This window comes from Podarcis melisellensis (genome assembly GCF_964234715.1).
Source record: "Podarcis melisellensis genome assembly, chromosome: 8".
Taxonomy (NCBI): Eukaryota; Metazoa; Chordata; class Lepidosauria; order Squamata; family Lacertidae; genus Podarcis; species Podarcis melisellensis.
The window spans coordinates 50,760,476-50,787,895 of record NC_138540.1 but is presented as its reverse complement, the minus strand read 5'-3'; the positions used below and the strand labels follow the sequence as shown (position 1 = coordinate 50,787,895).

The window sequence follows — 27,420 nt, the reverse complement described above, 5'->3', positions numbered from 1 at the left end:
GGTACCTCTTTATCTACTTGCACTTTGACGTGCTTTCGAACTGCTAGGTTGGCAGGAGCAGGGACCGAGCAACGGGAGCTCACCCCGTTTTAAAACCATTCAAATAGGTGTCCATCATTGCAGCCTTTTTTGGGAACAGATTCCATAGCTGTGTGAAATGCTTTCTTTTCTTGGTCCCGACTCTCCCAATGTTCAGTTTCATTGGAGGGAAGCAGAACGTGTGTGTGTGTCAAGTACCTCCTGGCAGAGGGCCCTTGCCAATCTACAGTGGTTTGTGAGAGGTGCTGCCCTGTCATTTGCTTATCACCTGAATTTGGGAAGAAGGGAGCTATGAAACACCTGCTAGTTTGTTCTCTTTAGCCTGGAGGGCTATGTCCACTTAGAGGCCTCTTTTCTCATTCAGGTGGAAGCCGGTAATACTTTGAAGGATGTCAGTGAATCCTTGCTGATTGTGAATGCTGAAGATGGCGAAGATGACCTGAAGCGCAAGGAGGCTGCCAGCTATCTGTTCAATGCAGTGAGCAACGTCCTTGAAGCTGCTGTGCAGAATGGGACAGAGGATACTGCTGGACCAGAGACTGCACAGGTGGGCGCAAAACTATGAAATGTCAAAGAGCTATAGCATGCAAAAGTATATATAGCATATTGTGGCTATGGAAGAGTGTAATGGACTGGCTGGACACACAGAGGAATGGTGGGAAGCACCGGCTGGGAAACCATCAAAGGAAGAAGGTTCAGAGTGTGGTTTCTTTCTTCTGTCCTAGAGTTTGGTGTCGCTGCAGCTTCTAAACACCATTGAAAACCTCCAGAGTGCTCTCTTGATTGGGAAGTTGCCTGACAATGAACCCATGGTGCTCACAGCCCCCTCTGCAGCTATGTACATCAACCGGTAAACAGATTTTGCTTTACTGCTTTTTCATCACCCTCCAGGGAAAATGTAGCATAACTGCAGCAACAAGCATCCCATTAACTATGTGGCAAGGCAACAACCCTAATAACAAAAAATGACTTTGGATTTTCCAGTAGGGAATGTTTCATTTGTAAGTCAGTTGAAAGATCGGAGTCAAACAAGGTTACCCAGAAGGAAATGTAGCCCTCAGGCCCAGAAAGGTTGCCCACCCGTGATGGAGACACTATAGAGTTAGATGGAGCAATAGTATGACTTGGTTTAAGGCAGCCTCCTATGCCTTCTGCATTGTATGCAGGAGGTCCCAGATCCAATCCCCAGCATCTCTAGGTAGGGCTGAGAGAAACCTGTCAGTCAGTGCCACTGCCAGTCAGTGTAGACAATACTGAGCTAGATGAACCAATGGTCTGACTTGGTATAAAGCAACTTCCTATGTTTTGGTTCCTACTTCTGTGATTTTTTCTTCTTTGCTTCCATCTTTTCTGACTTTTTTCTGATCTTTCTCTGGAAAGGTTGCAGACAGACAACGCAGACAGCACATCCATTCATGTCTCTGACTCCAGCTCTGCCAGCTTCACTCTGCCCTCTGCCTCTTCTCTCAGCATCTCAGGAGACAGAGACGAGACAGTGGACATCAGGGCAAGTGTCCCGTTTTTACTGTGCTTTAGCTTGCTCTGGGAATTCATTTTCTTCCTTTCTTATTAAGGCTTTTATTGGCTTTAATAACAATATAAACAATGGGACTATAGAAACTGACCCACCTGTTCCCCACCTGCCCAATAAAGGGTGGAAAAGGGGGAGGAGGAAAGATGTAGGGAACTAGAACAAACAGAAATAGGAAGTACATTTTACAAGGCTACGTACAGAAAAAGAATACTAAAGAAAAAGTTCAGGTGCTTTGAGAGGCAGAAAAGAAGTAGATCAGCAGAAGAATTTTTATGCATTTGTATTTTGTAGGAATTTCATCTGGTTTTGTATGAATGTGTTGATATTGTATTTTACTTATAAAAATGCTGGAAGTTGTAGACATCTGTGTAACAAGCAACTAGCAAGTTAGAAGCAGAAGTTGTTGCAGTGGTAGTACATTGAAGGTTTTTAAACATAGATTGGGTGGTCATCTGCATTGTGGGGGGTTGTGAGGTCCCTTCCAACTCTACAGTTCTGTGATCAAATCTTTTTGGTGCTTAAAAATCTCTTCCTGTAGATGGTGAGCTTGTCTGTGAACCCCTTTTCCACAAGTGACAGCTTTGATATCCATGGTGCTGTGGGAGGCCTCTCCCTCACCAGCCTAGATGGACTGGTTATTCCAGTTAAGAATCTTACAGAAGACATTGAGGTAATTTTCCTTGTGTGCATTTCTGAAGGACAGGACCATGTGCTTTTCTAAAAACAGGCCACTTCGTTCATTCATCATTGCTAACTGTTTTGTGATGAGGGGAGAAGCCCAGCCCACCAAGCACATCCAGGCTTAGATCCAACAATAGTCTTACTTATAGTAAAGCCATGGAAATTGGTGGACATTATTAACTAAGATCTATTAAATTAAATGGGTCTACACAAAGCAGGAGTTAGTAGGCTACAAACTACAGTTTGCCACCCCTGGCCTATGGTCAGGGTGATGGGAGTTGTAGTCTAGCACCATCTGGATGGCCACAGGTTAACCATAGCATCCAAGACATGGTCTTAAGCAGAGCTTTCAAACTTTTCATGTTGGTGGCACACTTCTTAGACATTCAGTACTTCTTCGTAATTCAGTTTTACTAAGAAATCGGAGGTTAAATTGACCTGTTTTCAGCCCTGGGAGGAGAGTGGGGAACATTGGCATGGCACACCTGCACACTGCAGCCAAGATACTAATGTGTCGCAACACACGGTTTGGAAAGCTCTGTCTTAAGGTATTGATGCAGGAACCTTGCTGAAACCAAACAAGTCTGAATTTGGGCAGTGCTTGGCTTGAGACTGCCTGGGAAGGGGAAACCCCATTAAAGACATATGGCGTTCCATAGAAAGAAGGTGGGGTAGAAATGTAATATACAAACACACACACACTTGCATTTATACTTCAGCTGGGTCTCCCTGCCTGATGACAGCATAGGTTTTTAAAAATTTATCAGGGTTTGGGGGCATTTCCAGAATTGAACTGTTGACATTAAACGCAGATAATGCTGCCAAGGAATTCAGCAACTGACAATGACCTGAATGTGTTGAATCTGGGAAACTTCAATGCTCTCCAAGTCAATGTGACTTCAGTAAATGCATCTCTAGTGATCCATCTACAGCTGGACCAAGACATTCCACTTATCCTATATTTGGGATATGGCTATCACCCCAACGAGACTGACTATGAATTGATGACACGCCTTCCTCTCAACAGAAATTCAAGAGGTAAAAATAAACACTCTGATAGAGGTCTGGTTGCTTGCTCATCAACCAAAGGGTGATGTAAGCCTGTGTAAAAACTACAAATCTTTCATGCAGGTTAGTTTGAGAATTAAGGGGTTTGTTTATAAAACCTTACTTGGGAAACCAATTGGAAGGTGGTAAAACCATTGAGAAAGACACAAACTGTAGGCAATGTTTGCAAGTGCTTTGTGGCTTGGGCTTTAAGGGGCTTGGGTAGCCTGAGGGTACCAGATGAAAGAAAGGCAGATCAAAGTGAGTGTCCCAATGACAAGGAAGACAGCACTCCAAAAAAGGAGGAGCTGCAACTCTAATGCGAGAATCTTTAGAGAGAATGTTATGTTGAGAGACTGTTTAGTCTGAGGGAAAGCTGGGTGCATTTAACCTCTTTATTTCACTGTACTCTTGTTGGTCCATTTGGGGTTTGCAATGTGTATATGTAACCTTTCTTACATTACAACCTTTCCCACTAAGAATAACCTTTTAATCTTTTTAGTAGACTTTTAATCATGACTTATAAAACCTTTGTGGTCTCTTGTTAATGTTTCAAAGCCATGTTATAACCACGTAAAAATGTTATAAATAAAGCAATAAGCATTGCTTAATCTGATCATACTTCCCTAGACTTCAGCTCAACCACATCTGTTCCAGATGTTGCATATTCCTGGATCCTTCACCCGGAAGACCTTATTTTTGGAGAAGGGACCTACTATTTCATTGTGAGACCAGAAACAGAACTGGAGTCCATGGCTACCAATGACATAAATGTTTCTGTCACTTGCTTTGTCTCCCAATGTGTATTCTGGGATGAGCACCAAGGGAACTGGAACAGCTATGGATGCCATGTGAGTAGACAGAATATAATGCAGTGGAGGGGCATCCTGAGTAATGAAATTTGGGGGAGGACCACAGCTTAGTGGTAGAGCACCAGCCTAGCATGCAGAAGGTCCCAGGTTCAGTCCCTGGCATCTCCAGGTAGGGCAGAGGGAGGCTTCTGCCTGAAACATTGAAGAACCACTGCCAGTCAGAGTAGGCTGTACTGAGCTAGACAGAACAATAGTCTGGCTCAGGATAAGGCAGCTTCCTCCGTTCCTGTAAGGGAAAAAAATCTACTCACAAGGTTTGCACAAAGTCACAAGCTTGTGAGTGGGTATTTTTGGATTCTTATAGGAATGTATGGATAGATAGGTATCATAAAGACAACTATTCCTTGGCTTGCAGGTTGGCCCCAAAACAAACCCCAATGGCACTCAGTGTCTCTGTAACCACCTGACATTCTTTGGGAGCTCCTTCTTTGTGATGCCAAACTCCATCGACGTCAGCAGAACGGTGGAGTTGTTTGCCACCTTTGTGGACAACCCTGTGGTGGTGACAACTGTGGGCAGCATCTTCCTCGTGTACCTGCTGGTTCTGATCTGGGCCAGAAGAAAAGACATCCAAGATGATGCCAAAGTAAGTCTTGTTCTCAGCTAGAACTTTTATCTGGAAGCTGTTGGTTGCTTAGAGCATTCTTCAACTGAGCATTCTTCAATACAGGGGTACCTTGGTTCTCGGAGTCCATTCCAGAAGTCCATTTGACTTCCAAAAATGTTCAGAAACCAAGGCATGGCTTCCAATTGGCAGCAGGAGCTTCCTGCACTCAATTGGAAGCCACGTCAGCCGTGTTGGACAATCGGCTTCCAAAAAACATTCACAAACCAAAACACTCACTTCCGGGTTTGTGGTCAAAACAAAAAAAATTCCTTCCAGTAGCACTTTAAAGACCAACTAAGTTAGTTCTTGGTATGAGCTTTCGTGTGCATGCACACTTCTTCAGATACGGGTTTGTGGTGTTCGGGAGACAAAACATTCGAGTCACAAGGCGTTCCAGAACCAAGGTACAACTGTACAATAATAAATATTTTTCCACTGTGCGGCTCTTTGTCATCCTTGCTGAAATGTACACTTTGCAATTGTAATAGGCTTTTGTCTACTTGATCGTAAACTTCCTCTCATTAATACGTTGATGTTACAGTCTTGTGCCTTTAGGCACATTTTTGTAGTTGTTACATAGAGCTGTGCCTTTGTATATGACTTGTTTTCATACTTCTTTAAACTGCCCTGAAATCTCTCGAAGAAGGGTAGTTAAGAAATATTTTTAAAAAATGTATTTTTGAGATGGTGCAAAGAGGAAGAGGTAATCAGCATTCCATTTAAAGACCCTATGTGTTTCCTTCGAGGTGTAAATAAATTATGGGGTGGGGAATCCCTCAGCAAAAAACAACAACACCTGGTCCTATTTCCAGGTACGTCTTAGATTCAGATCTAGTAATCATTCTCCTCTTCCCTACATTACATATTTTCATTCATCGTTTGCATGTCTTTGCTGATGCTGCCATAAAATATCCAGGTGAAGATAACGGTGTTGGAGGACAACGACCCCTTTGCTCAGTATCGCTACCTGGTGACTGTTTTTACCGGACACCGTCGAGGCTCAGCTACAACCTCCAAGGTACCAATGGGGTCCTGGGCATTGTTGCACATGAGTAAGGAGCTGTAGCTCATGCCTGAAACCCTGTAGGCTATAAGTGCAAATCATAAATCAGTAAATAGTGACACAGCCCCTGGTTGTGTTCACAGACACCTGCATTTGCTCCATTCAGACACCTATTCACAGCTCAGGATTTGGTGGCACGCAAGTACAGTACAAGCATGAACAATTGCTATTCCAGGTGACTCTGACCTTGTACGGCCAGGAAGGGGAGAGTGAGCCACACCACCTGGTGGACCCCGACATGCCAGTCTTTGAGCGAGGAGGAGTGGATGTCTTCCTGCTGTGTACACTGTTTCCTCTCGGGGAACTGCAGAGCATCCGGCTGTGGCATGACAATTCTGGAGGCAGCCCGTCCTGGTATGCTAGGGGCAAAGAGATGGAACAGGGAAAGGGGCACCCTTTAAACTAGGGCTGGGAAAGAGGAGCCAGCTGATAGGCTGCATGGTGAGCTCCCCCATGGGCAGTAGCAGCCACTGAGGCAGAGCCAGGTGAGGAGACGCTGCTCACCTGTTTTCCCAATGTGGAGGTTGCTGCTGGTAACTGAGAGGGAGAGGGGTGAAGTTGGCTTGGTAAATCATGGTCAAGAGTGGATTTGCAATGGGGGCTCTGGTGCACTTGTGTTGTGCGAACCTATCCCAAATCAGTGCCGCTAGCTTCTTTCTGTTGTTTTTGTTCACAGGTATGTGAACCGTGTGCTGGTTCATGATGTGGCCACGGATCAGAAATGGTATTTCCTCTGCAACTCTTGGCTAGCCATTGATGTCGGAGATTGTGTCCTCGATAAAGTGTTCCCCATAGCTACTGAGGAAGATATGAAGCAGTTCAGGTATGTTAGGCTGGACCAGAAGGAGCAGTTTCCTCTGGCTGCTTTGTCCCCACCAGAAATGCTTCCACTGGTTATGAAGTAGAGATTCCCTTGCACATGGGTTTTGTAGGTAATGCAGAAGTGTGTGTGTGCGTGTGTAAAATGAATAGGGTAGTGGGGCTGGTATGAATGCCATCTTTGTGTCCCCTGCAAGCCTGTAGCTTTATATCTGTAAGTTGTAGTTCTAGAGTGGAAGGAACTGCTGAAGTGGTTAAGTTAATGGCCACCAAGACTGTTAAACATCTTTTTACATGACTGAAGAATTGGCCAAGTATAGGTTTGTTGCCATAGAAATGACTAGCTAGTAAAACTTACAGAAGGAGGTGGAAGGTCTTCTCCCCACTCCCTGGCCCCTGGTTGGAGGTCATGTCTTCCTAGGTGTAAGATAACAACAAGCCAGGGGCCAGTCTGGGAAGACAGATGCTCCCCACCCAGCTAGAGTTCATTAACAGGGTGAAGACTACAAGTCACACCAGAATGATTTATGTGACTCTGGTGGTTTCATTTGTCTGTGTTGTCATGAAGCCATGTATCCACAAAACAGTCTTACGTTTTAGCTTACAATAAATGTTACTCGTGATCCAGCCTGACACCTTCTTTGCTCCTCTGCAGCAATCTGTTTTTCATGAAGACCTCAAAGGGTTTCCGTGATGGGCATATTTGGTACTCCATTTTCAACCGCTCACCGCGTAGCTCCTTCACGCGAGCCCAGAGGGTATCCTGCTGCTTCTCACTGCTTCTGTGCACCATGCTGACCAGCATCATGTTCTGGGGTGTGCCTAAGGATCCAGCTGACCAGAAAATGGATTTAGGTAACTGCATGCCAGCCTCACCGCTTGAATTGGAACTGTGGTGAGAGCTAAGACAGATTGCTGAACAAGGAAGGGGTTCTATAGATCTGAAGGGTTCTTGAGAGCCAGTGTGGTGTAGTGGTTAAGAGCGGTAGTCTTGTAATCTGGGAAACCGGGTTCGAGTCTCCACTCCTCCACATGCAGCTGCTGGGTGACCTTGGGCCAGTCATACTTCTTTGAAGTCTCTCAGCCCCACTCACCTCACAGAGTGTTTGTTGTGGGGGAGGAAGGGAAAGGAGAATGTTAGCCGCTTTGAGACTCCTGAAGGGGAGTGAAAGGCGGGATATCAAATCCAAACTCTTCTTCTTCTTCTTCTAGGTGACTTTAAGCAGGTTGCTACTTTGCTCATTTCTTCAGTTATTTGGGAATAACCATACTGGCCTACTCTGAAGGGCTGTTTGCAAGATTTCCGAGATTATCCATGTGAAGCACTCTGAGTGTGTGAAACCTGCTATATAAATGCTTACTAGAAAAGCTTTCCAGCATGCATGGCTCAGCTTCTTAAGCAAAGAACATGGATTCATCAGATCAGAGTGTTGACATCCCAAATAAAATGTCTCTGTAATGAACCAGGTTTGGGATTTGTATTAGGAAAGGAGGATAGTTTGCTTGGAGTATGGAATGTTAGGTAGGGAGGAATGTTGCATATATGTTTGGAATGTTGGAGTGTTAAGGTATGGAATGCTGGGACTTTAACAGGAATTTAGCTGGTTGCTGTTGCAAGAGAGTGGAGAGTAGAGGGAATAAGCAGAATGAGAATAGGTTTAGGAAAATAGTAGTTCTAATGGCTTTCATCCCAGTCTTCAGTTTTCTGTGAGTTTGCTTTTATTCCTGAAAGAAAGACTCTGTTGTTCTAGAAGTATGTGTTAGGTAGTTTCTCATTAAAATGCAAAGAAAATGAAAATTCTAACTGATCCCTAACAGCAAAGCCTCTCTTCTACCTGATGTTGCCAGGTAAAATAGAGTTCACGTGGCAGGAGGTGATGATTGGCTTTGAGAGCTCCCTCCTCATGTTCCCCATCAACTTGCTCATCGTCCAGATCTTCAGGAACATCCGGTCTCAGCCTAAGAAAGAGAAGAAGCCAGGGAAAAGTGGGCGAGTGTCCCCCGACCTACCTGTGCCTCTGCACCAAGCCACCCAGAATGTGTCACTCACTCCGGAGGCTGTGATCAAGGCAAGCCACGTGACGATACAAAGCTGTCTTATGCTGAGTCAAACATGCTTTGCCCACAGAAGGTGCCATCTCCACTTAGAAGGACAAAAGCAGAAGGTCGCAGTTTCAATCCCCGGCACCTGCAGGTAGGGCTGAAAACAAGCTCCTGCCTAAAACTCTGGAAGCCACTGCTAGTCAGTCTTGAAAACATCAGGAAGCTTCCTATGTTCTCTGTTTGAGACCCTGCCAGTCAGAACAGACAGTACTGACCTACATGAACGAAATAGCCTGACCTGGTAACAAGCCAAGCTTTCATGTTCCTGTTGCTCCACCTGACACTGGTGACTCTGATGAAATGGTTTATAAACTCTCCTAAATTTAGATAAACAAACAAACAAGACTCTGGGCATGACGATTTTATTCGCCCACACACCCCATTCTTTAAAGTGCAATGTGTATTTCTCGATTTGAGAATCTGGTAAACTGCCCTTCTGGTTTTGCAGACTGCCTTCCCTCTATCTGCTGCATGGGGCCTGGGATTTCTGCCCCAAAATCCTCCTCTGATGGCTCCACTGCGCCTGTGCAATCAAGGACACAATCCCTGAGCAGTATAGGCTCAATTTCATGAACATGATAATACGTAGTCGCTTCTCTCCTCCAGCATTTTATTTCTTTGGAAAAGGAATTCAAGTTCTGGTAGATCGTGGGGTGTTTCTGGTAGATACTGGTTGATCTCTGGATCTCCTTTCCCCAAAATAAAAAATGACTTAGAAAGCTCAACAACTACTGCTTCCTCAAAAAAGCTCAACCACTCTGGCTTCCTAAGAAAAGCTGAACAACTTTGCCTCTCCTAAAAAAGCTGAATAACTTTGGTTTTCCAAGAAAGCCCAACAACTTTGATTCATCTAATGACAATGGGTAGAGCACGGTCAGTTTTTTTATACTGTGAGTACATCACAATCTGTTGGGAGTTCGACGTCCCTGGTACTGTATATAGGAACAAAGGAAACTGCCTTATACTGAGCCAGACACAACAGTCCATACAGCACAGTATTGTCTACACTGACTGGCAGCTGCTCTACAGTGTTTTCAGGCAGGGTTTTCTCCCAGTCCTAACTGGAGATGCTGGGTATTGAAACTGGAGCCTTCTGGATGCAGAACAGGTGCCCTACCACTGAGCTGTAGCATGTCCCCTAATTGCAAGATTCTGTTCATCTTCTTTTTGGGTAAGAGGGGGGTGGGTTTTTTTTAGGGTTTGGGCCTGGATCAAGAGGGGGGAAACCTTGCATGTTTTCTGCATGAAACCAACACAGATGGCATTTTCATAATCTTGGCAAATTTGGATTTTCTTTCCCATTGACACCATATCTTTTGATTCCATACAGGATATCAGGCGAATTGCCAACTCCCTGTTCAAAACCCTCAAGGCCCCACTGCCTTCCCCAGACCCTGATTTTGGCAAATCGACTGACATCAACAAGCTCTTGGCCTTGGTTGAGGACATTATCTGCCAGCAGAACAGGATCGGACAGGAATTTTATGACGAGAGCAAGAAGAAAGATGATCCAATTATCATCACCCTCGGCTTGGTGGATTTACAAGGTAAGTTACAAGCTGGCAATTTCCGATGCGGCAAAATTCCGGTAAGTGAAGGTGATAACAGCTCCCAAGGACACAGAACCATCTGGCAGGCAACGCGGTCCTAGCGGCTGACATGCTCACTCTCTGAGGCAGTTCACCAGGGCCAGCCTGAGACCTTTTGCTGCCTGTTGCGGCAAAAAAAAATCTTAATTTCACACATATGTTTATTGGGTTGGAACTGCTGGTGGCTGACCAGGAACGAGACCTTGGGATTCTAGTGTGAGGCAACTGTGAAAAAGGGGCAATTTTCATGTTAGGAATGATTAGAAATATAACTGAATATAAAACTGCCAATATCATAATGCCTTTATACAAATCTATGGTGTGACTGCATTTGTACCGTTCTGGCCACATTAACTCAGAAAGCGCAGTGTAAAGTTGGGAAGGGTTCAGGAAAAGAGCAACCAAAATGATTGAGGGGTGGAGCAACTCCCTATGGGGAAAGTTTGCTGCATTTGAGGCATTCTAGTTTACAGAAATGAGGGACGCGGGTGGCGCTGTGGGTTAAACCACAGAGCCTAGGACTTGCTGATCAGAAGGTCGATGGTTCAAATCCCTGCAACGGGGTGAGCTCCCGTTCCTCAGTCCCAGCTCCTGCCAACCAAGCAGTTCGAAAGCATATAAAAATGCAAGTAGATAAATAGGTACTGCTCTCGCGGGAAGGTAATGGTGTTTCCGTGTGCTGCTCTGGTTAGCCAGAAGCAGCTTAGTCATGCTGGCCACATGACCCGGAAGCTGTCTGCGGACAAACGCCGGCTGCCTCGGCCAGTAAAGTGAGATGAGCGCTGCAACCCCAGAGTCGGTCACGACTGGACCTAATGGTCAGGGGTCCCTTTACCTTTACTAGTTTACAGAAAAGGTGAGTTCGAGATGGCATGCAGGAATCACAGGTAAGGAATCCCTGACAAGTAGCCATCCAACCTCTGTTCAAAAGCCTCCCGTGAAGGAGAGTCTGTTCCACCATCAAACAGCTGTTACAAATGACTGTGTTCTTTTAATTTCCAAGTAAACAACTTTTAGTTTTCCTCTCCCTCTAGAAAAGACAAGGACTCCAACCCCAGAAAAAGGAGTGGGTGAAAAGCTGAAGCATCGAGACTACAACCGCTGCCTCTACATGCAGCTGCAGCATGTGGAGATGGAGATGGAGCTGTTGGGGCCTCACAGATTCCAGAGCCCACAAAGCTACTCCCAGGCTGTGAGGCAGGTTCGGCACATGAAGGACTTCCTGGAAAGCCAGCTGTGCTCTGCAGCATCCATCAGCGAGAGGTAAAATGATGGGTTTGGGGAAGGTCCATGGGCCTCATGCCATTGCCCATGCATTTATCTTACATAAGAACATTTACAAGCTTTATCTTATTGGCTTTTTCCTCATAGGACTCCTATGAAATAGGTCTGTTATTCCCAGTTTACAGTTTGAGGAAGGGAAAACTGAGGCCAAAAATCCACCATAGGGCCACAGGTTGTACTCAGCTAAGCTTTGCTCAGATTAGACCTACTGAGATGAATAGACCTAAGTTGTGTCATTTGATTTCAGTGGGTCTACACTGAGTATGACCAGAAATAGATGCGGTCTAACCAAAATGTCACAAAGTAGTGTGCAGGCTTTTGAGTTCACTAGAACACTTCATCAACCTAGACAGTAAACAGAGTGGGGAAGGAAAATGGGTGGGGAGAATGGAATTAAGATGTTTTAAGAGGTTTTAAGATGGAATGAGGGACAAGGAAACAGACATTCAAACCCCTGTTTTGAGAATATAAAATTCAATAGTTAATCTGTCAAGAGATTTTTTTTATCTAAGACCACACAGTGAGTGAATGACTGAGGGATGACAAGGACCATATCCCTACCATACTTTTAAAGCACTCTTACACACTTGTTATCTTTTTCATTCAACATTCTGCCCCCTCCCGGTTAAGATGCTTATTTAGCATTTTTTACCACTGCTTTGAGCTCTTGTATATGTCATGTAACCCAGCTTTCTTGCTTCACCAGAGGCTCACCAACTCCCAGCGTTCTCGGAGATGGCAAGAAGGAACCAACACCCAAAGGCCTGCCCTGGTGGTGTGTCTTCATTGGCTGGTCCCTGGTGGCCATCACCAGCGGCGTATCGGGATTCTTCACAATGTTGTACGGGCTGCATTATGGGAAGGACAACTCCATCAAGTGGCTGATCTCCATGGCCATCTCCTTCTTTGAAAGCCTTTTCATCACACAACCCTTAAAGGTAGGCTCCCCTAGGAACATTAGAAAGCTGCCTTATATCGAGTCAGACCACTGCTCCATCCAGCTCAGTATTGTCTGCACTGACTGGCAGCTGCTCTCCAGGGTTTCAGGCAGGGGTCTTCCACAACCCTTCTTGGAGATTCTGCATGCAAAGCAGATACTCTACCACTGAAGACTGCCCTTCCTTTTCATCACAGGCTTTAGTTACATAAGGTTCAATAGCAGAAGCTCCATTTACATGTGTGCACACAAGTGGGAATGTCGGTGAATGGTCACAGCAGGATATTCAGGGCTTGGAAATGAAGAGGGAATATGCATTGCTCACCAAGGGTTTTGTTACTGTGGACCATTTGCAGAAGGGATGCTATGGGCGCCTCTGGATATGCACTTTCATTTATTTGCTTTTATCTGCTTGTTCCTAGCCTAAGGCCAAATCAGGGTACCAAGAGGCCATCTAAATACATGTGGGGAGAATTGCAGGGCTTTGTTTCGTCTTTTAATATAATGTGTATACTACAAATGTAAACTGGTTTCAAATCTCTTTAAGCATGAGTCTGAACAAAGAGAAGCCTGGAAATTGTAGTTATTGGTTTAACTACAGAATTGCTAGCACCTTCAAAAACCATAGTTCTAACGGTGCATTATCTTAATTTGATATGTGCAAGGCAGCCTTCATTAATCAATGGCATAATATTTGTGCCGTCTTCAGAAAGAGTGAAACAGATTCCTGGTGGCCAAATATTCCAATATTCCACGGGCTTCATCTGCATTTAGAAAACACAATATCTTTTCTGCCAATGCAAGGTGTCAGAAATAGATATTTTACACTAAGCTTATCTATGCCAAAATATGTTTTTAGATCCACAACAACTGTTTTCCAGGTACTGGGGTTTGCTGCTTTCTTTGCTCTGGTTCTTAAAAAGGTGGAACAGGAAGATGAGGAAAACACATCTATCAATGGCCCATTGTCTGCCCCAGGTAACTTATTAAGCTATTTTAATAACATGGCCTAGAATAACATTAGCCTTCCCTCATCTGGTGTCCTCCAAATGTAGCTGAACTATAACTGTCACCAGCCCTATTGGTCATGCTGACTGTGTCTGATGGGATTTGGTGTTCAAAACATCTGGAGGGCTGCTGATTGGGGAAAACTGACCTATAATTTATTTCCCCTGGCTTTGCAAAATATCACGACCAGGCTTTCATGGTAGGACAGAGAAAGCTAGAAGTAGTTGTAGTTCCAATTTAAAGTCCTCCTTCTGTTTGCCACCCATCAAGCTCCCAAAAGAAGGGGACTGCAGAGATGGCCTTCTGAGGACTTTCTTAACAGCTAGGCTGGTTCATACGGTAGACTTGCCCCTCAACTTCTAAAGGACTGAGGAAGAGCAAAGTGCTGAATAGGGGCAAGTCTACCAATAACTGCACAATTTGTGTCGCACTCATGTTACTCACATGTAATGTTCAATTGTTGTACTGTCTGTGTACCTATGCACATAGTCGCTGAGCTGTACAGATCAACAAGTGTGCCCTCTTTCATGCAAACACTGGAACACGGGTAGAAACAGTTTGAACTTGTGTTCAGTACATCATGCGAATAAGCCTGATATCAAGGGACATCCTCTTCTGCAATTTGCGGACCATAAGGGGCAACCAGGACTCAGGAGCATCAGGTTTCCCTTGTGAAATTGCCTCTCGTTGTCACATCAGTTTCACTGGCAAAATTAGCACGCTGTACTGGACACCTGCCCGGTTTCCTTGTCATCTTTGAAAAGTGGAAGTTTCACTGCCTGTACAGCAGAGCTCCTCGCTCCACTTAGGCCCTTTTCTCGCTTGTGCAGAGATCTATTTTTATCTCACCTTAAGCCAAACATATTCTCTCCTGCCCATTTCAATAGCCATGATGGGTGTTAGATCACATGCACTGTTTGATATCGATGACCTTTTCTTTGCTCCAGTCAGTCTACGCTTTTTTGTCCATAATCCAAGGTACTAGGTAAGTTTGTGCTATTTTCCATTTCTAAATAATTCAGCTTCTCCACTGAAGTTCCTAAAGGGATTTTTAAATGTGTATCCTTTATTTTCCTAGTAAGAACCCAGTGCAGGTTACATAAACAATTGTATCAAATAAGCATTTTAGCCTAAAACAGAACTGCAGTCAGCATTAAAAACCAGCTTACGGTTGGTGATGGAAGACTGAGTATTTATAGAGAGTTGTTTTTTTGAAATCAATCTATCGTGCTGCTGTTTTATAATTAACAATATACTGATAGATGTTGTGGAGGCAAAGTGCAATATAATCTGTGTTTATCTGGAGGTAAGTCCCATAGTGCTCAGTAGTGTTTCTCCCTAGTAAGTGTGTTTAGGATTGCTATACATGCTTAACCGAACAGTGAGTCACACTGAAGTCATTGGTTTCTCCTTCTGAGTCGACAAACATATATAAGATCGCACTATTGATCAGCTAGTGTGCGGGGGGGACGGGGGACGGACGGACCTGTTACTGGACTCCAACTCCCATCATCCCTGACCAGGCTACTGGGGCTGGAGGGAACTGCAGTCCAACAACAACTGGAGGACCACAGGTTTCCCACATGCTGAGGAAGTGACTGCAAGGAGATATACAAAGTAGCCTGCAATCCTTCCTTTCTGTCTGTCTATAATTGTGCCTGGAAATGGTCAAGAAACCAAAGAAGCTTTCATTGACTGTGTATTTGAAGGCTCTGGCCTTGACCTACAGAGCTCTAAATGAGCTGGGTACCTAAAGGAGTATGAATGTCCTTGGTAGCTTGGGGCACATCGTACTGTTGCTATTAAAAAAATGTATTTTCTGTAGCATGAAGAATAAGTAAGAACATTATGCAAAACCAACCACAAACCCTGCCCCCAGACTATTGTTATTTTGGGGTGGGATTTGATAACTATAATGTGCTTTTGAGCTCCTGATGATGCTTCTTGCTTGCCTGGATAGACAGAGATGTGTGAGCATTGTTGCTCCACCCACTTTTGCTTCTGACCCCGCCCACCACTGAAATGTGACCATTGGAAGGATACCTAGAAGAGAATGATTCCTCAGGCTGAAAAAGATTCCCCAGCCCTGATGTAGGCTATCAAAACTAGCTCTAGGGCTAGTCTAAATTAGGCTTTCCCAATGGAAACTGCACTTTTCATACAGCCAAGAATGTGCTACCTGAGATTGGTGACATATGCCTATTGCCATTGATTCACAGTCTCCAAATATTGTCCCTCTCCTATTGTTTTCAGCTGATAAATTCCAGGCTAGTAATAGGCCGCTGCCTCCTCTTCCTGTACAGGTGATTCAAACCCTATCTTTGGAGCCCGCAGGGACAGCGGAAGCAACATCTACCAGCCTCCCCCTTCTACCGACATTGAGAAAATGAAGAATAACCGCATCAAGGAGCAGAAAGCATTTGCCCTGATTAGAGAAATATTGGGTACGTTTATGATTGCATTCTAAACATACTGTGAGGGGAGAGAGAATGGGCTTTAAAAGAAGGCATGATTTGGATAGTTACTTATTTCCTCGTCAAGAAAAAGAGGACAATAGGCGATACTGATTCACATAAAATGTGCTTATCTAATGTGTATAGATTCACATTCAGAAATGATTACTATAAACATAAATAGAAATACAATAATCTCACCATGGGGAAGACTGATCAAGTGAGCTGTGTGCTGGGTGGTGCTGTGGTCTAAACCACCGAGCCTCTTGGGCTTGCCAATAGGAAGGTTGGCAGTTTGAATCTGCATGACGGTGTGAGCTCCTGTTGCTCTGTCCCAGCTTCTGCCAACCTAGCAGTTCAAAAGCATACCAGTACAAGTAAATAAATAGGTAAGGTACCGGTAAACGTAAAGGGAGTGGGTGGTGCTGTAGCTGGAAGATAAACAGCATTTCCATGCACTCTGGCACTCGTCACAGTCCTCCATGTGCCAGTAGCAGTTTAGTCATGCTGACCAGATGACCCGGAAAGCTGTCTGTGGGCAAACACCGGCTCCCTTGGCCTTGAAAAGCTAGATGAGCTCCGCACCCCATAATTGCCTTTGACTGGACTTAACTGTCCAGAGGTCCTTTACCTTTACCTTTTTTTACTGCTCGCTGTTGATGGACAACTTTCAATGCCCCTTCTGCCTTGAAACAAGGCCCTCTCTTCTTTATAGGGTTCTTTATCTTTAAACTGGATTTGGGCTGGGCAATAGGGAACTCTTCAAATAGAAGATTGTCCTCTGGGCCATTAAAAACAAACCAACAAGGACAAGCCCAGTTTAGAGAAGCTATTCTCTTAAGCGGTCCACAAAGTAAACATGGGACATTACCTTAGGGACCGTAAGCACAGTACAATTTTGTGTGTGTCCAAGACCTTAGTATTTAAAAATTAGAACCAAATGGAAATGAATATTGCCCCTCATAAAAACATATGCCACAATCATTACGCCGTAATCCTAACCAGTGGAACCTTAACCATATCTACTCAGAATTCAATAGGACTTACTCCCAGGTAACTCACTTAGGATTAGGGTGGCAATGTTTGCTGTTGTGTTCTTGCACACTTCTTGAATTGTTTTTTAAGGTGTGTTTGCAAAGGTACAGAAAAACCTGTGTTTGTACTACAGTTGCACAGATTAGAATGAGCCATTTGCAATGTATTAGCCCCTGTCTGGAAGCACCTTTGGAAACCTATTGGGTTTCTTCTTTACTTTCATATTGCTTTGCTCTCCTCTCCCCAGCCTACTTGGGTTTCTTGTGGATGCTGCTTTTGGTTGCCTATGGGCAGCGAGATCCTAACTCCTATTACCTGAACAAACACATTGAGAACAGCTTCACAGACGGATTCCAAGACGTCTTCAGTTATCAGGACTTCTTCAAATGGGCCAGAACCACCTTAGTCAGCAACTTGTACAGCTCACACCAAGGTACAGAGATTCATTTCATTTTGTTTCATTTCAGTTATTTATTAAATTTCTATACCACCCTTCATCCAAAGATCAGAGGCAGTTTACAATATAAAAACACAAAAACACATAACAGAGTAACAAACCAAAAGCCCATATATTGTTTAATGAGCCAAAGGCCTAGGAAGAGTTCCAAAGCCCAGATACAGAGGCATGGAAGGCTGCATTTGGCCCTCTGGGCCTTAGGTTTCCCATCTCTGCTTTAAAGCATCTCCTCTTCCAATATACTGCTGTCTGTACCCCAAAGTCATCAGTGGTAGCCATTCTGCAGGTACTCCCTGAAAAAGTGGCTGTAAGAGAGAGGGACCGTCTCTCTTGTGGCTCCTCTATTATGGAGTGCTATATCTTGGGATATTCACCCGGTGCTTACATTAATTAATTTTTTTTGGCACCAGACACTTTTCAGTTCACTGAGTTGTGTTTTTTAAGGGCTTTCTTGTTTTAGCATGGACATATTTTTAATTTATTACTGGAATAATTTTAGGCTCAGCTGGCTGTGTTTTTTACCCTTATGGTAGTGATGAGGAGACTGAAACCTAGGGGCCAAATGTGCCTCACCAGGGATCTCTGTCTGGCATTCAGACTCTGGCCCAGTAGGAGACGCGGCCCTTCGACTGAAAAAGATCTGCCTTTTTAAGGATTTTAGCCTTATGAAGTTTTTATACAAGCAAATACAGTTAGCATGGCATTGTGCTGCCTCAGTTGCTGCTTCTTCGTCTCTGTTTCTTTGCATCTTGTGCTTTTGTTCCGAGGATTTGCTTGTCACTCAGACGACATTGCCATAAATAAAATAAATAAAATTAGTAAATATAAAACTGTTGGTGGAGTACAAATTAACTTTGAAAGCATTGCAAATGACTGTGGAAGGATTTGCCTTTTCAAACACTTTCTCTCCCCCTCCCTCCTTAAATTTCAACAAGGCTTTATCACGGATGGCAACTCCAAGCTGGTGGGCAGTGCCCGGATTCGCCAGGTGCGAGTGAAGGGCAACACCTGCCCAATAGATCCCAAACTGCAGCTGACGGTTGGCAAGTGCCATGCTTCTTATTCTTTCGACACGGAGGACATGGCAGACTATGGAGCGCACTGGAACATCTCTTCCCTTGATAACTCATCAGAACTCAGTTCTGCATGGCAGTATCAGAGCCAGTCCAAACTGAGAGGGCACCCAATCTGGGGCAAACTGGCTGTCTACAGAGGTGGTGGATATGTGGTTCACTTGGGGACAGATGCCCACAATGCCTCCAGGTAGCTTATCTCTGCTTATTTGTGCTTCCACTGTAATAGTGGTAGCAGCAGCAGTAGTTTAATCAGTTAGATTAATTCAGGGGTTGGGAATCCTTGGCTCCACCTGGTTCTAGGGTCCCATCCCACCCATTAGCAGTTCAATGGGAAGCAACTAAGTGAGAGAAGATGGGGTGTTGATGTTTTGCAAAGCATGCAGTTGCAGCTCCAGATTTGGTACAGATTGGGAAAAGTCTTAGCAGAGAGATAAACTTACGTTTCCTTGCAAATATGCAGCGTTTCTGCATTTTCTAATTGCATACATGCCATTTCCAGGGTGTGACTGCATTTTGAAGTTTGGGACTTTGAATAGCTGTTAGGCAAGGCTTGCATTTCAATGGTGTATTGATATTATTTGTATTCTTCTCTTGGAGCTATAGAGTTCTTTTTTCCTTTTGCACAGTCAAGCCAGATAAAGTGGGGTTGAGGGTATCTATGCTGGCTGTGGCTAATGGGAGTTGTCTTTCAAACCATCTGGAAGGTGCTAGGTTGGGAAAGGCTAGTTTAGACCAATGGCTGATCTAAGGGCATTTTGAATGTTCTGGATTGAATGCTTTGTTAGTGCAGGAAATGGGGTTCCACCCTCTTTTCTGCTGGATCTTCAGATTGGATTTGGCGACCTCTTGACTCCTTAGCATCTTAACATTTTTAGGACCATAGCATGTGATTGCACATTCCTCACTTTGTATTTTGGCAGAATTCTCCAGTACCTCTTCAATAACGTTTGGCTGGATACATTTACGAGAGCTGTGTTTGTTGAGTTCACTGTCTACAATGCAAATGTGAACCTCTTCTGCATTGTAAGCCTCATGTTTGAAACCAATGCCTTAGGTAAGAGCCTGACATCTGCGCCAGTGTTTTCTTGTAAGAAAAAAGCAGTGCCTACATTATTCTGGGACATTTTGTCTCCACATTACTGTAGTAATGCAATACCAACCAAGCATATTACATGGATACAGTGAGCCAGACAGAAAAAGGAACATGGTTTCCATACCTTTAACAGCTACAATACATAGAAGAGGGCATTTCAGATTTATGCAGTTTGTCTTAACCCTCCACAATAAGCTGTACCTGCTGTCCAACAGAACAGAATACTGACTTCTGCTTTGATTTCGCAGGGGCCTTCTTTACGCGGTCTGAGCTGCAGAGTGTCCGGCTTTATCCATACACAGATGGTCTGCATATCTTTGTGATAGCAGCAGAAGTCATTTATTTCCTCTTTGTCATATACTATATGGTGGGACAGGTAAGGATACCAGACAAGCCCTGCTGGATCAAGCCAATGGTCCATTGGCTCCAGCATCCAATAGTAGCCAGCCACATGCCTCTGTGCGCAGTAGCACTCTTTTGCTCTTGGTTCTCAGCGACTGGTAGTTAGAGGCATGGTACCTCTGAACAGTGGAAGGCATGCTCTTCCACCCTGAGCCAGGAAAGCGAACCTTGTTGGTGATATGAACCTGGAATTTCTTGTGCCACAGTTGAGAACAATGCTGCTAAACCAGCCTTCCACAAATTAATCCTTCCAGATGTTTTTAAGTGAAACTCTCACCATCCCTGGCCATTGCCCATATTCGCTGAGGCTGATGCAGGTTGGAAGTCATCAACATCTGAAGAATACACAGGTCCCCCATGCATTCTGGAGACCAGACACCCATATTGTTTGGTCACATATGTTCCAGGGCTTGCGAATCCTATCAGCAGCCCTGGCTGCCACCAGCCCTGACACTTTATTATAGTGCTTGTAGTTCCTGCTGCCAGTCAACTGCCACACCCTGCAGGCAGGGACTAAGTAACCCCGACAGTGTAATTGTATAGATGTCTTCTCAGAAATAAGTCCCACACTTAGTTCTATGGGACTTTGTCCAGGTAGGTGCGCAGAGGCCTGCAGCCAAAGACTTGTAATGAGACAGCTGTCCTTCTTTTTGTTACCACCCTGAAGTTTTGGGATGCTGTCCTACAAACTGATTGGCTTTCTCTTTCGCATGGAATTTCCAGAACATCATTGGAGATAAAAGAGTACCTAAGGCTGCCTTCAGACAGTACTTTGCTCCATTTTCCTGTCATTTCTGTAACTGTTGATTTCCACGTTTTACGTGAACTTTCACATGAAGTAAAAGCCACTGTTGGAAAACAAGCGGAATCTAGAACAAATTTAGTGTTTTTCCTTCTTATTTGGTTCCAGCAAGATTTTATTTGCAGCCATGTTAACCCAGGAAATTGCATACAGTTCCTACTTGCCATTTAAAATTTAGGCCACCCCAAGTCTCTGCACATGCATTGTGAATATGGTTGGGAATAGATAACAAACAGTTTTCAGAGCAGAATGCTCCTTGCAGAATAGGCTCGTCATCAGAAGTGTTTTCCTTATCATCTTTTCCATGTTGAATCTCTGCAGGTCAGGCAGCTGTTAGAAAGGAGAGGCAGCTGCCAGCCAGAAAAAGCTGGAAACCCTTTCTGCATTCCAGCAGCTCTCTCATTTAACTGACTGTGTGATCCTTGGATATGAGGTCATGCTTGGCTAGGCATCGAAATGAGGTTGCATTGTAGCAACACAATCTGCCTTTCTCCCTAACGATCACTTAATGCATTCTTTGGAACTGAACACCTTGTTCCTGCAGGGAAAGCTCATGCGCGCTCTGAAATGGAATTACTTCCGAAGCAAGTGGAACCTGTTGGAACTGGCCATCATTTCCATCAGCTGGAGCGCCCTGTTGGTGTTTGTAAGACGGACAATCTTGGGCTTGCGGGACATCAGCTACTATCAGGAGCACAAGGATGAGTAAGGGCTCCACATCTTGCCACTTTGCAAACTCTCCATCCCATCAGGGGTAGAAAAGGGAAGAATTTTTAAGCAGCATTTGTGATCTGTGGATGCTCCCTGTGCAATTTGATCTCTGTGAATTCCAATGCAAACTGACCTGATTTGCATTCCCCAAATATAATTACCGGTATCCTTTGATTTTGGCGCTTGTACAAATGCTGCAGTACAGTCCTTGGCATTAAAGAGTACCAAAATGTATTAAAATAAAAATGTATTGTTTCAGAAAAAGGTCTTTAGAAAAATGTGGCTTTAGATATTTTTATTTTGAAAAAAGTTTTTAAATACAAGTTTTTTATATAATTTTGTGGAGATTTTTTTTTAAACTGCAGGCTCAAAATGGATGGGATGGGTCGCATGAAATTCACATAGATCTTTTTTTTTTGCAAGGCATTTTTTCAACTTTGTAATAGCTACTGCTTGCATCCATAAAGTTTATATAAAATACAATTAATATGCGCCTCCCAGGTTTTTGCTCTGAGAGAAGCTGCCCAATTTTTAAGGACTTGTGTTTCAACTGGAAAAGAACGGATTGGTTGACTTGCCCAACTCCACCTTTCCTCCAAGAAGCAGCTCAAGGAGACAAACATGATTCTCACCTGCCTTGTGAAGCAGATCAGACAGAAAGAAAAAAATTCAGTGAACCTTGTGGCTGAGCCAGTATCTGAACCTAGGTCTCTTCAGTCCCAGTCTGACACTCTAACCACTACACAACACTGCCTCATTACCGGTGCTGGCTGGGACTGGTAGAACAGAGAGCAGGGAGGTCAATGACAGGCAGTGCCAACTAATTCTAGTTTAGGGAAGTTTTTAATGTTTAATGTTTTATTGTGCTTTTAATATTCTGTTGGAGCCGCCCAGAGTGGCTGGGGAAACCCAGCCAGATGGGACGGGTATAAAAAAAAAAATATTATTATTATTATTATTATTATTATTATTATTATTATTATTCTCTTCCCTGGTGAGTTTTAAAAAGCAACACTGAGACAAAAGAGGAGGAGGGAGCTGACATCTAGAGACAGCCCCAGGACTGGTTATAAGGAAGGAGAGGGGCAGGCAGGCAAGCAGGTGGAGGGTAGCTAAGGTTGGTGGAGCCATGCTCCATGTGCCCTAACAGAGTAGCCTCCACAATGTCATAACGATTCCCATATTCCTTCAGGTTTGCAAGCTTCAATCAGACAGCAACTGTTGATGCAGTTCTGGGCTACCTGATTGCCTTTCTGGTTCTTCTTGCCACTGTGAAACTCTGGCATCTCCTGCGGCTGAACCCAAAGCTGAACATGATCACCTCAACCTTGAGGAGGGCCTGGGGGGACATATCAGGATTTGCAACTGTGATTATAATCATGTTCCTTGCCTACTCCATAGCGGTGAGTACCCATGTCTTCGATCTATTCCCAATCGGTTTTCTGGCTCTCTCTCTCTCCCCTCGCCCCCTCCCCACCCTCTGTAATTTGGATTAGTTTGCTCATATATTTTTTAGAGTCCTGTCTGTTATACAGATGTAGTCAAAATGGTACCTTCCAGGTGCTGTTGGACTACAATTCCCATCAGCCCCAGATATCAAGGATGATGACAATGAGTTCAACTTACTACACACTCGTCACCCTAAGGTCCCAGAGCAGGTTACAGCCATTTAAAATACAACATTAAAAACAGCTTGAAACAAATTTTAACCCAAAGGTGGTTTCTTTCGGGGGGGGGGAAGTCATAACTCTTAAAGTGGTATGAGCGCTTTAACATATGCAGAAGCTGAGGCCTAAAGCGCAGGGGGCTTGTGAAAGCAACTGGCAGCAACAGTAATTATGTTTTCAAGCAGGGCTCATTTCTCAGTTGCAACCTCAGCATTAACCTAAACCTTCATCTCTGCAGTAAAGAGACACCAATCGCTCCAATACAACCTGTGTCTAAGCAGAAAAATAACCATGTGTATTATGGAGAACCTAGTTTGCCCAGTAATCTGTGTCACTTGCTAACTGGCCTTGTGATTTGGGTGAGAAACTGTTTTCCTCCCATTTTTATAATTTGCAGACAAACTTGATTTACGGCTGGAAGTTGAACTCTTACAAGACCCTGTTTGATTCTGCAGAGACAATGGTCAGTCTTCAGCTTGGAATCTTCAACTATGAAGAGGTATGGTTTACCCTTCAGAGGTTTTTTTCCTTGTAACTAAGGTTGAATTAAATGAAATGAACCACATATCTGTTGTCTTATTTATTTAGCACCATCCACACACATAGTTTTTCCAGCCCCATCTTAAACTATCTATATTTTGCAATGCCATTCTCCAGCCAATAAATTTGTACACAAAGCAAATGCTAGGGTAAAGTGTGGATGGCCATGCATCTATCAGCAAAAGTAACATTCAAAAATGTATCATATTAGGGAACATTGCCTTGCAAACATGTGTATATTGGGGAGAAAATGCATATAAAATGCATATTATGGGGGGAAATGCAGTAAAATACTGGTGAATTTTCAGGACTTTTTTTTTAATGCAAACTACAGTGGTACCTCGGGTTAAGAACTTAATTCATTCTGGAGGTCTGTTCTTAACCTGAAACTGTTCTTTACATGAGGTACCACTTTAGCTAATGAGGCTTCCCCCTGCCGCTGCGCCGTCGTAGCACGATTTCTATTCTCATCCTGTAGCAAAGTTCTTAACCCGAGGTACTATTTCTGGGTTAGCGGAGTCTGTAACCTGAAGTGTCTGTAACCCGCGGTAGCACTGTAATGCGAAATGTGGAGAACTGAACTTAGGAAGAGAAAAATGAGAAACGGGGAGAAAATTAAATGTACAGATTCACCCATCCCTAGTTATCATAAGACAACCTTCCTCAACCTTGTTTGATTCCCATCTCCTATCATCCCCAGCCAGCATGGCTGATGGTCAGCAATTATGGGAGTCCGAAACATCAGGAGGGCAACAAGTTGGGAAAGGCTGTGGATGGGTATTAGGACTACTGTAAGGCTTCATGAAAAGGGGGGTTTTGAGCAAAGCAATAAAGGTGAAATCACCTTTTGGGGTTTTGAAAAGCAGTTCTGGGTATAAAGGGAAAGAAAGGACGAAAGTTGACTAAGCAGGAAGAGACCTTTGGACAGATGAGGGTGGTGGAAAAGGAGGAGCAAAAGTCACAGGCAATGATGCATTGGAATGGGAGAGGCAAGAGGGAACACATTTTTTTTACTTTTCATAATGCTACCCCCTGCTCCCACTGAAGTACGGTCGTATAACTTGTACATAAAAAAAACAGCAACACATATCTTAAGCATTACTTTTCCTCAAAATATACAAGGAAGCACTCTCTTCAGTATTAAGGCAGAGTGCATTTGGGGAAACATGATGCTTACACAAGACACCAGCAAACTGAAGTGTTTAAATAATTCACAAGTACTGTCCCTGAAAATAATGTTCTCTTCCCTGAAGACGATAACAATATCCCTTATTGCAACATATATGTCTCTTTCAGGTCTTGGACTACAATCCTATCTTGGGGTCCTTCTTAATTGGCTCCTGCATCATTTTTATGACATTTGTGGTGTTGAATCTCTTCATTTCTGTGATCCTTGTCGCTTTCAGTGAGGAACAGAAACATTATCAGGTTTGTCCACAGAAGTAATATGTGAATTTCCACATTTAAGGATGCCATCTGCCCTGGTCTGTACATATATATGTATACTGGAAGATCTGACTAATCAAGGATCTGCACAGGCCGAGTTCATATGTAACACTACTAAACCATGGTTTAGTACTACATACAGTGGTACCTCTGGTTAAGAACTTAATTCGTTCCGGGGGTCCATTCTTAACCTGAAACTGTTCTTAACCTGAGGTACCACTTTAGCTAATGGGGCCTCCTGCTCCTGCTGTGCCGCCGCCGCACAATTTCTGTTCTTATCTTGAAGTAAAGTTCTTAACCTGAGGTACTACTTCTGGGTTAGCAGAGTCTGTAACCTAACGTGTTTGTAACCACTGTACATGGACATCAGGCTTGTCTGCTTCCCCTTGCTCCCCTTCTACTCCTCCAATTACTTTCATTTTCAAAGAATGTTGTCCTGTTTTATGAACCAGGAAACCTGTCATACAACTAACTGTGGTAAATTTCAAAACAAGCCAGTTTCAAACTGTGGATTGTGATGCTGGTTTGTTTAAGTTTGTTTAAGTAACTGGTTTGTTTAAAGCCAGGATTCCTGGTTCATACAACAAAACAAACAGATAATTCTTACAGAACAAACATCTGTAGATCTCTGCCTACTGGCTGTGCAGGAGGAGGAAAGGGGAGAATCCAAGCCTAATTCTTTACTTGGACTCGCCACAACTCATGGTGTTAGCATTACGTGTGGGGCCCTGGCCTGGTTCATATGACACAGTAATCCATTTTGCTTCTCCCCAGTCTTTTTACTCCTTCCTGCACTAAGCTAAGCCACAGTATGGCTCAGTGTGCTGTCCAAACCTCATCTTGTGATTGAGCTTGCTAACTATGAACTAGAACTAAGAATAACCAGCCAATACATTTTCCTGTTTGTCTTCCTTTCTTTTGGCAGTAATTTTCAGCATCTGTCTGCCGCCTAATCACATGCACATTAATCAGCAGGTTTAGTTTGGCTGACAATCTACTCATACTGAAATTCACATATTCTCCTGGCCACACTACAGTTTACTGCAGTGTGCTACTACAATGTTTAACATGACTGTTTTGTGTTCTACTTTTTCCTGCCTGTAGTTATCATCATCACCACAAATTCTACACAAGCCCAGGATGCAATTCACTGTTATATCTATACTCATACAAACTGTATTGTGTGTGTCTCTGTGTGTTTTTTAGGCTTCTGAAGAGGAAGAGATTGTTGACCTAATGCTGAAGAAAATTTGCAGCTTCCTTGGAATAAAATGTAAAACTGACCATAAACCAGCCTGTGACAAGAAACTAGAAGAACCTGTGATGAGCAACTAATAACTGGTCTTCTTACCCACTTCAACTTACATCTGTTGCAGCTGCCTTTAGATATTGTGGCTTCCATGTTTGTGAAATGTTGTGGCAGACAGCAGAATTACTTCCATTGACTGAGGTCTTGATGTGCTCTCCAATAATTGTACTTAAGCTACTGGCCTTAACTCTGTACTAATAGATGTGAAAATGAGTGCTTGACAGAACTATAGAACTGATGCTTGCTTGATTATGCATACTGCTTTATTCTGTACTTATTCCACAGTCTAGTATAATAAAAGCTAAGAATCCAAAGCATTGTTCAGCTTCATTGTTTATAACAAATTATAAAATCATTACCAGTTCAATTCATAATTTATTCTTAGAAAATGCTTTATTTGGAAATGTATAAAATTATTCATGGTGTGGAGAAAATGGATGAGGAGGAAACCTCTCTGAGTACTAGAACTTGGGACCATACAAGAGAGCTGAATGTTGGAATATTCAGGACAAAAGATAATACTTCTTTACACAGCACATCATTAAATGGTTGAATTTGCTCCCCACAAGATGTAGAGATGGGCGTCAACTTAGATAACTTTAAGAAAATTGCACAAATCCAAAGAGAATAAAGATATCAGTGACTATTAGCCACAATGATTACTTTCACTTTTCAGTCTCTGAGGCAGTACTGCTCTGAATACCAGTTGATGGGGTGAGCACTGTTGCATTTATGTCCTGCTTGTCAGCTTCGCAGGGGCATCTGGTTCACAACTGGGAGAATTGTTGCTGGACTAGATGGGCCTTTGGCCTGGGGAGGGCCATTAGAGAGGTCTAGAGAGCCACG

At 43.7% G+C, this 27,420-nt stretch overlaps 1 protein-coding gene across 1 annotated transcript in view; it reads left to right on the top strand.

Annotated features, from left to right (window-relative positions):
• LOC309375853 (polycystin-1-like protein 2) overlaps window positions 1-26,888 on the top strand; it is a gene marked incomplete at its 5' end in the record, with an annotated part of 46,846 nt that extends 19,958 nt beyond the window's left edge. Inside the window, 26 exons of the mRNA XM_081921771.1 lie at window positions 404-586; window positions 765-889; window positions 1,420-1,546; window positions 2,112-2,243; window positions 3,067-3,292; window positions 3,932-4,152; window positions 4,529-4,759; window positions 5,697-5,798; window positions 6,019-6,197; window positions 6,520-6,666; window positions 7,318-7,517; window positions 8,511-8,731; window positions 10,096-10,312; window positions 11,389-11,617; window positions 12,345-12,576; window positions 13,457-13,553; window positions 15,887-16,027; window positions 17,319-17,504; window positions 18,464-18,791; window positions 19,525-19,658; window positions 19,946-20,073; window positions 21,446-21,606; window positions 22,805-23,015; window positions 23,677-23,778; window positions 25,116-25,247; window positions 26,472-26,888. Of these exons, the coding sequence (XP_081777897.1) occupies window positions 404-586; window positions 765-889; window positions 1,420-1,546; window positions 2,112-2,243; window positions 3,067-3,292; window positions 3,932-4,152; window positions 4,529-4,759; window positions 5,697-5,798; window positions 6,019-6,197; window positions 6,520-6,666; window positions 7,318-7,517; window positions 8,511-8,731; window positions 10,096-10,312; window positions 11,389-11,617; window positions 12,345-12,576; window positions 13,457-13,553; window positions 15,887-16,027; window positions 17,319-17,504; window positions 18,464-18,791; window positions 19,525-19,658; window positions 19,946-20,073; window positions 21,446-21,606; window positions 22,805-23,015; window positions 23,677-23,778; window positions 25,116-25,247; window positions 26,472-26,600 (4,521 nt within the window). The 3' untranslated portion in view covers window positions 26,601-26,888. The remainder of the gene's footprint in view (window positions 1-403; window positions 587-764; window positions 890-1,419; window positions 1,547-2,111; window positions 2,244-3,066; window positions 3,293-3,931; window positions 4,153-4,528; window positions 4,760-5,696; window positions 5,799-6,018; window positions 6,198-6,519; window positions 6,667-7,317; window positions 7,518-8,510; window positions 8,732-10,095; window positions 10,313-11,388; window positions 11,618-12,344; window positions 12,577-13,456; window positions 13,554-15,886; window positions 16,028-17,318; window positions 17,505-18,463; window positions 18,792-19,524; window positions 19,659-19,945; window positions 20,074-21,445; window positions 21,607-22,804; window positions 23,016-23,676; window positions 23,779-25,115; window positions 25,248-26,471) is intronic.
• Between the last annotated feature and the right edge of the window lie 532 nt (window positions 26,889-27,420).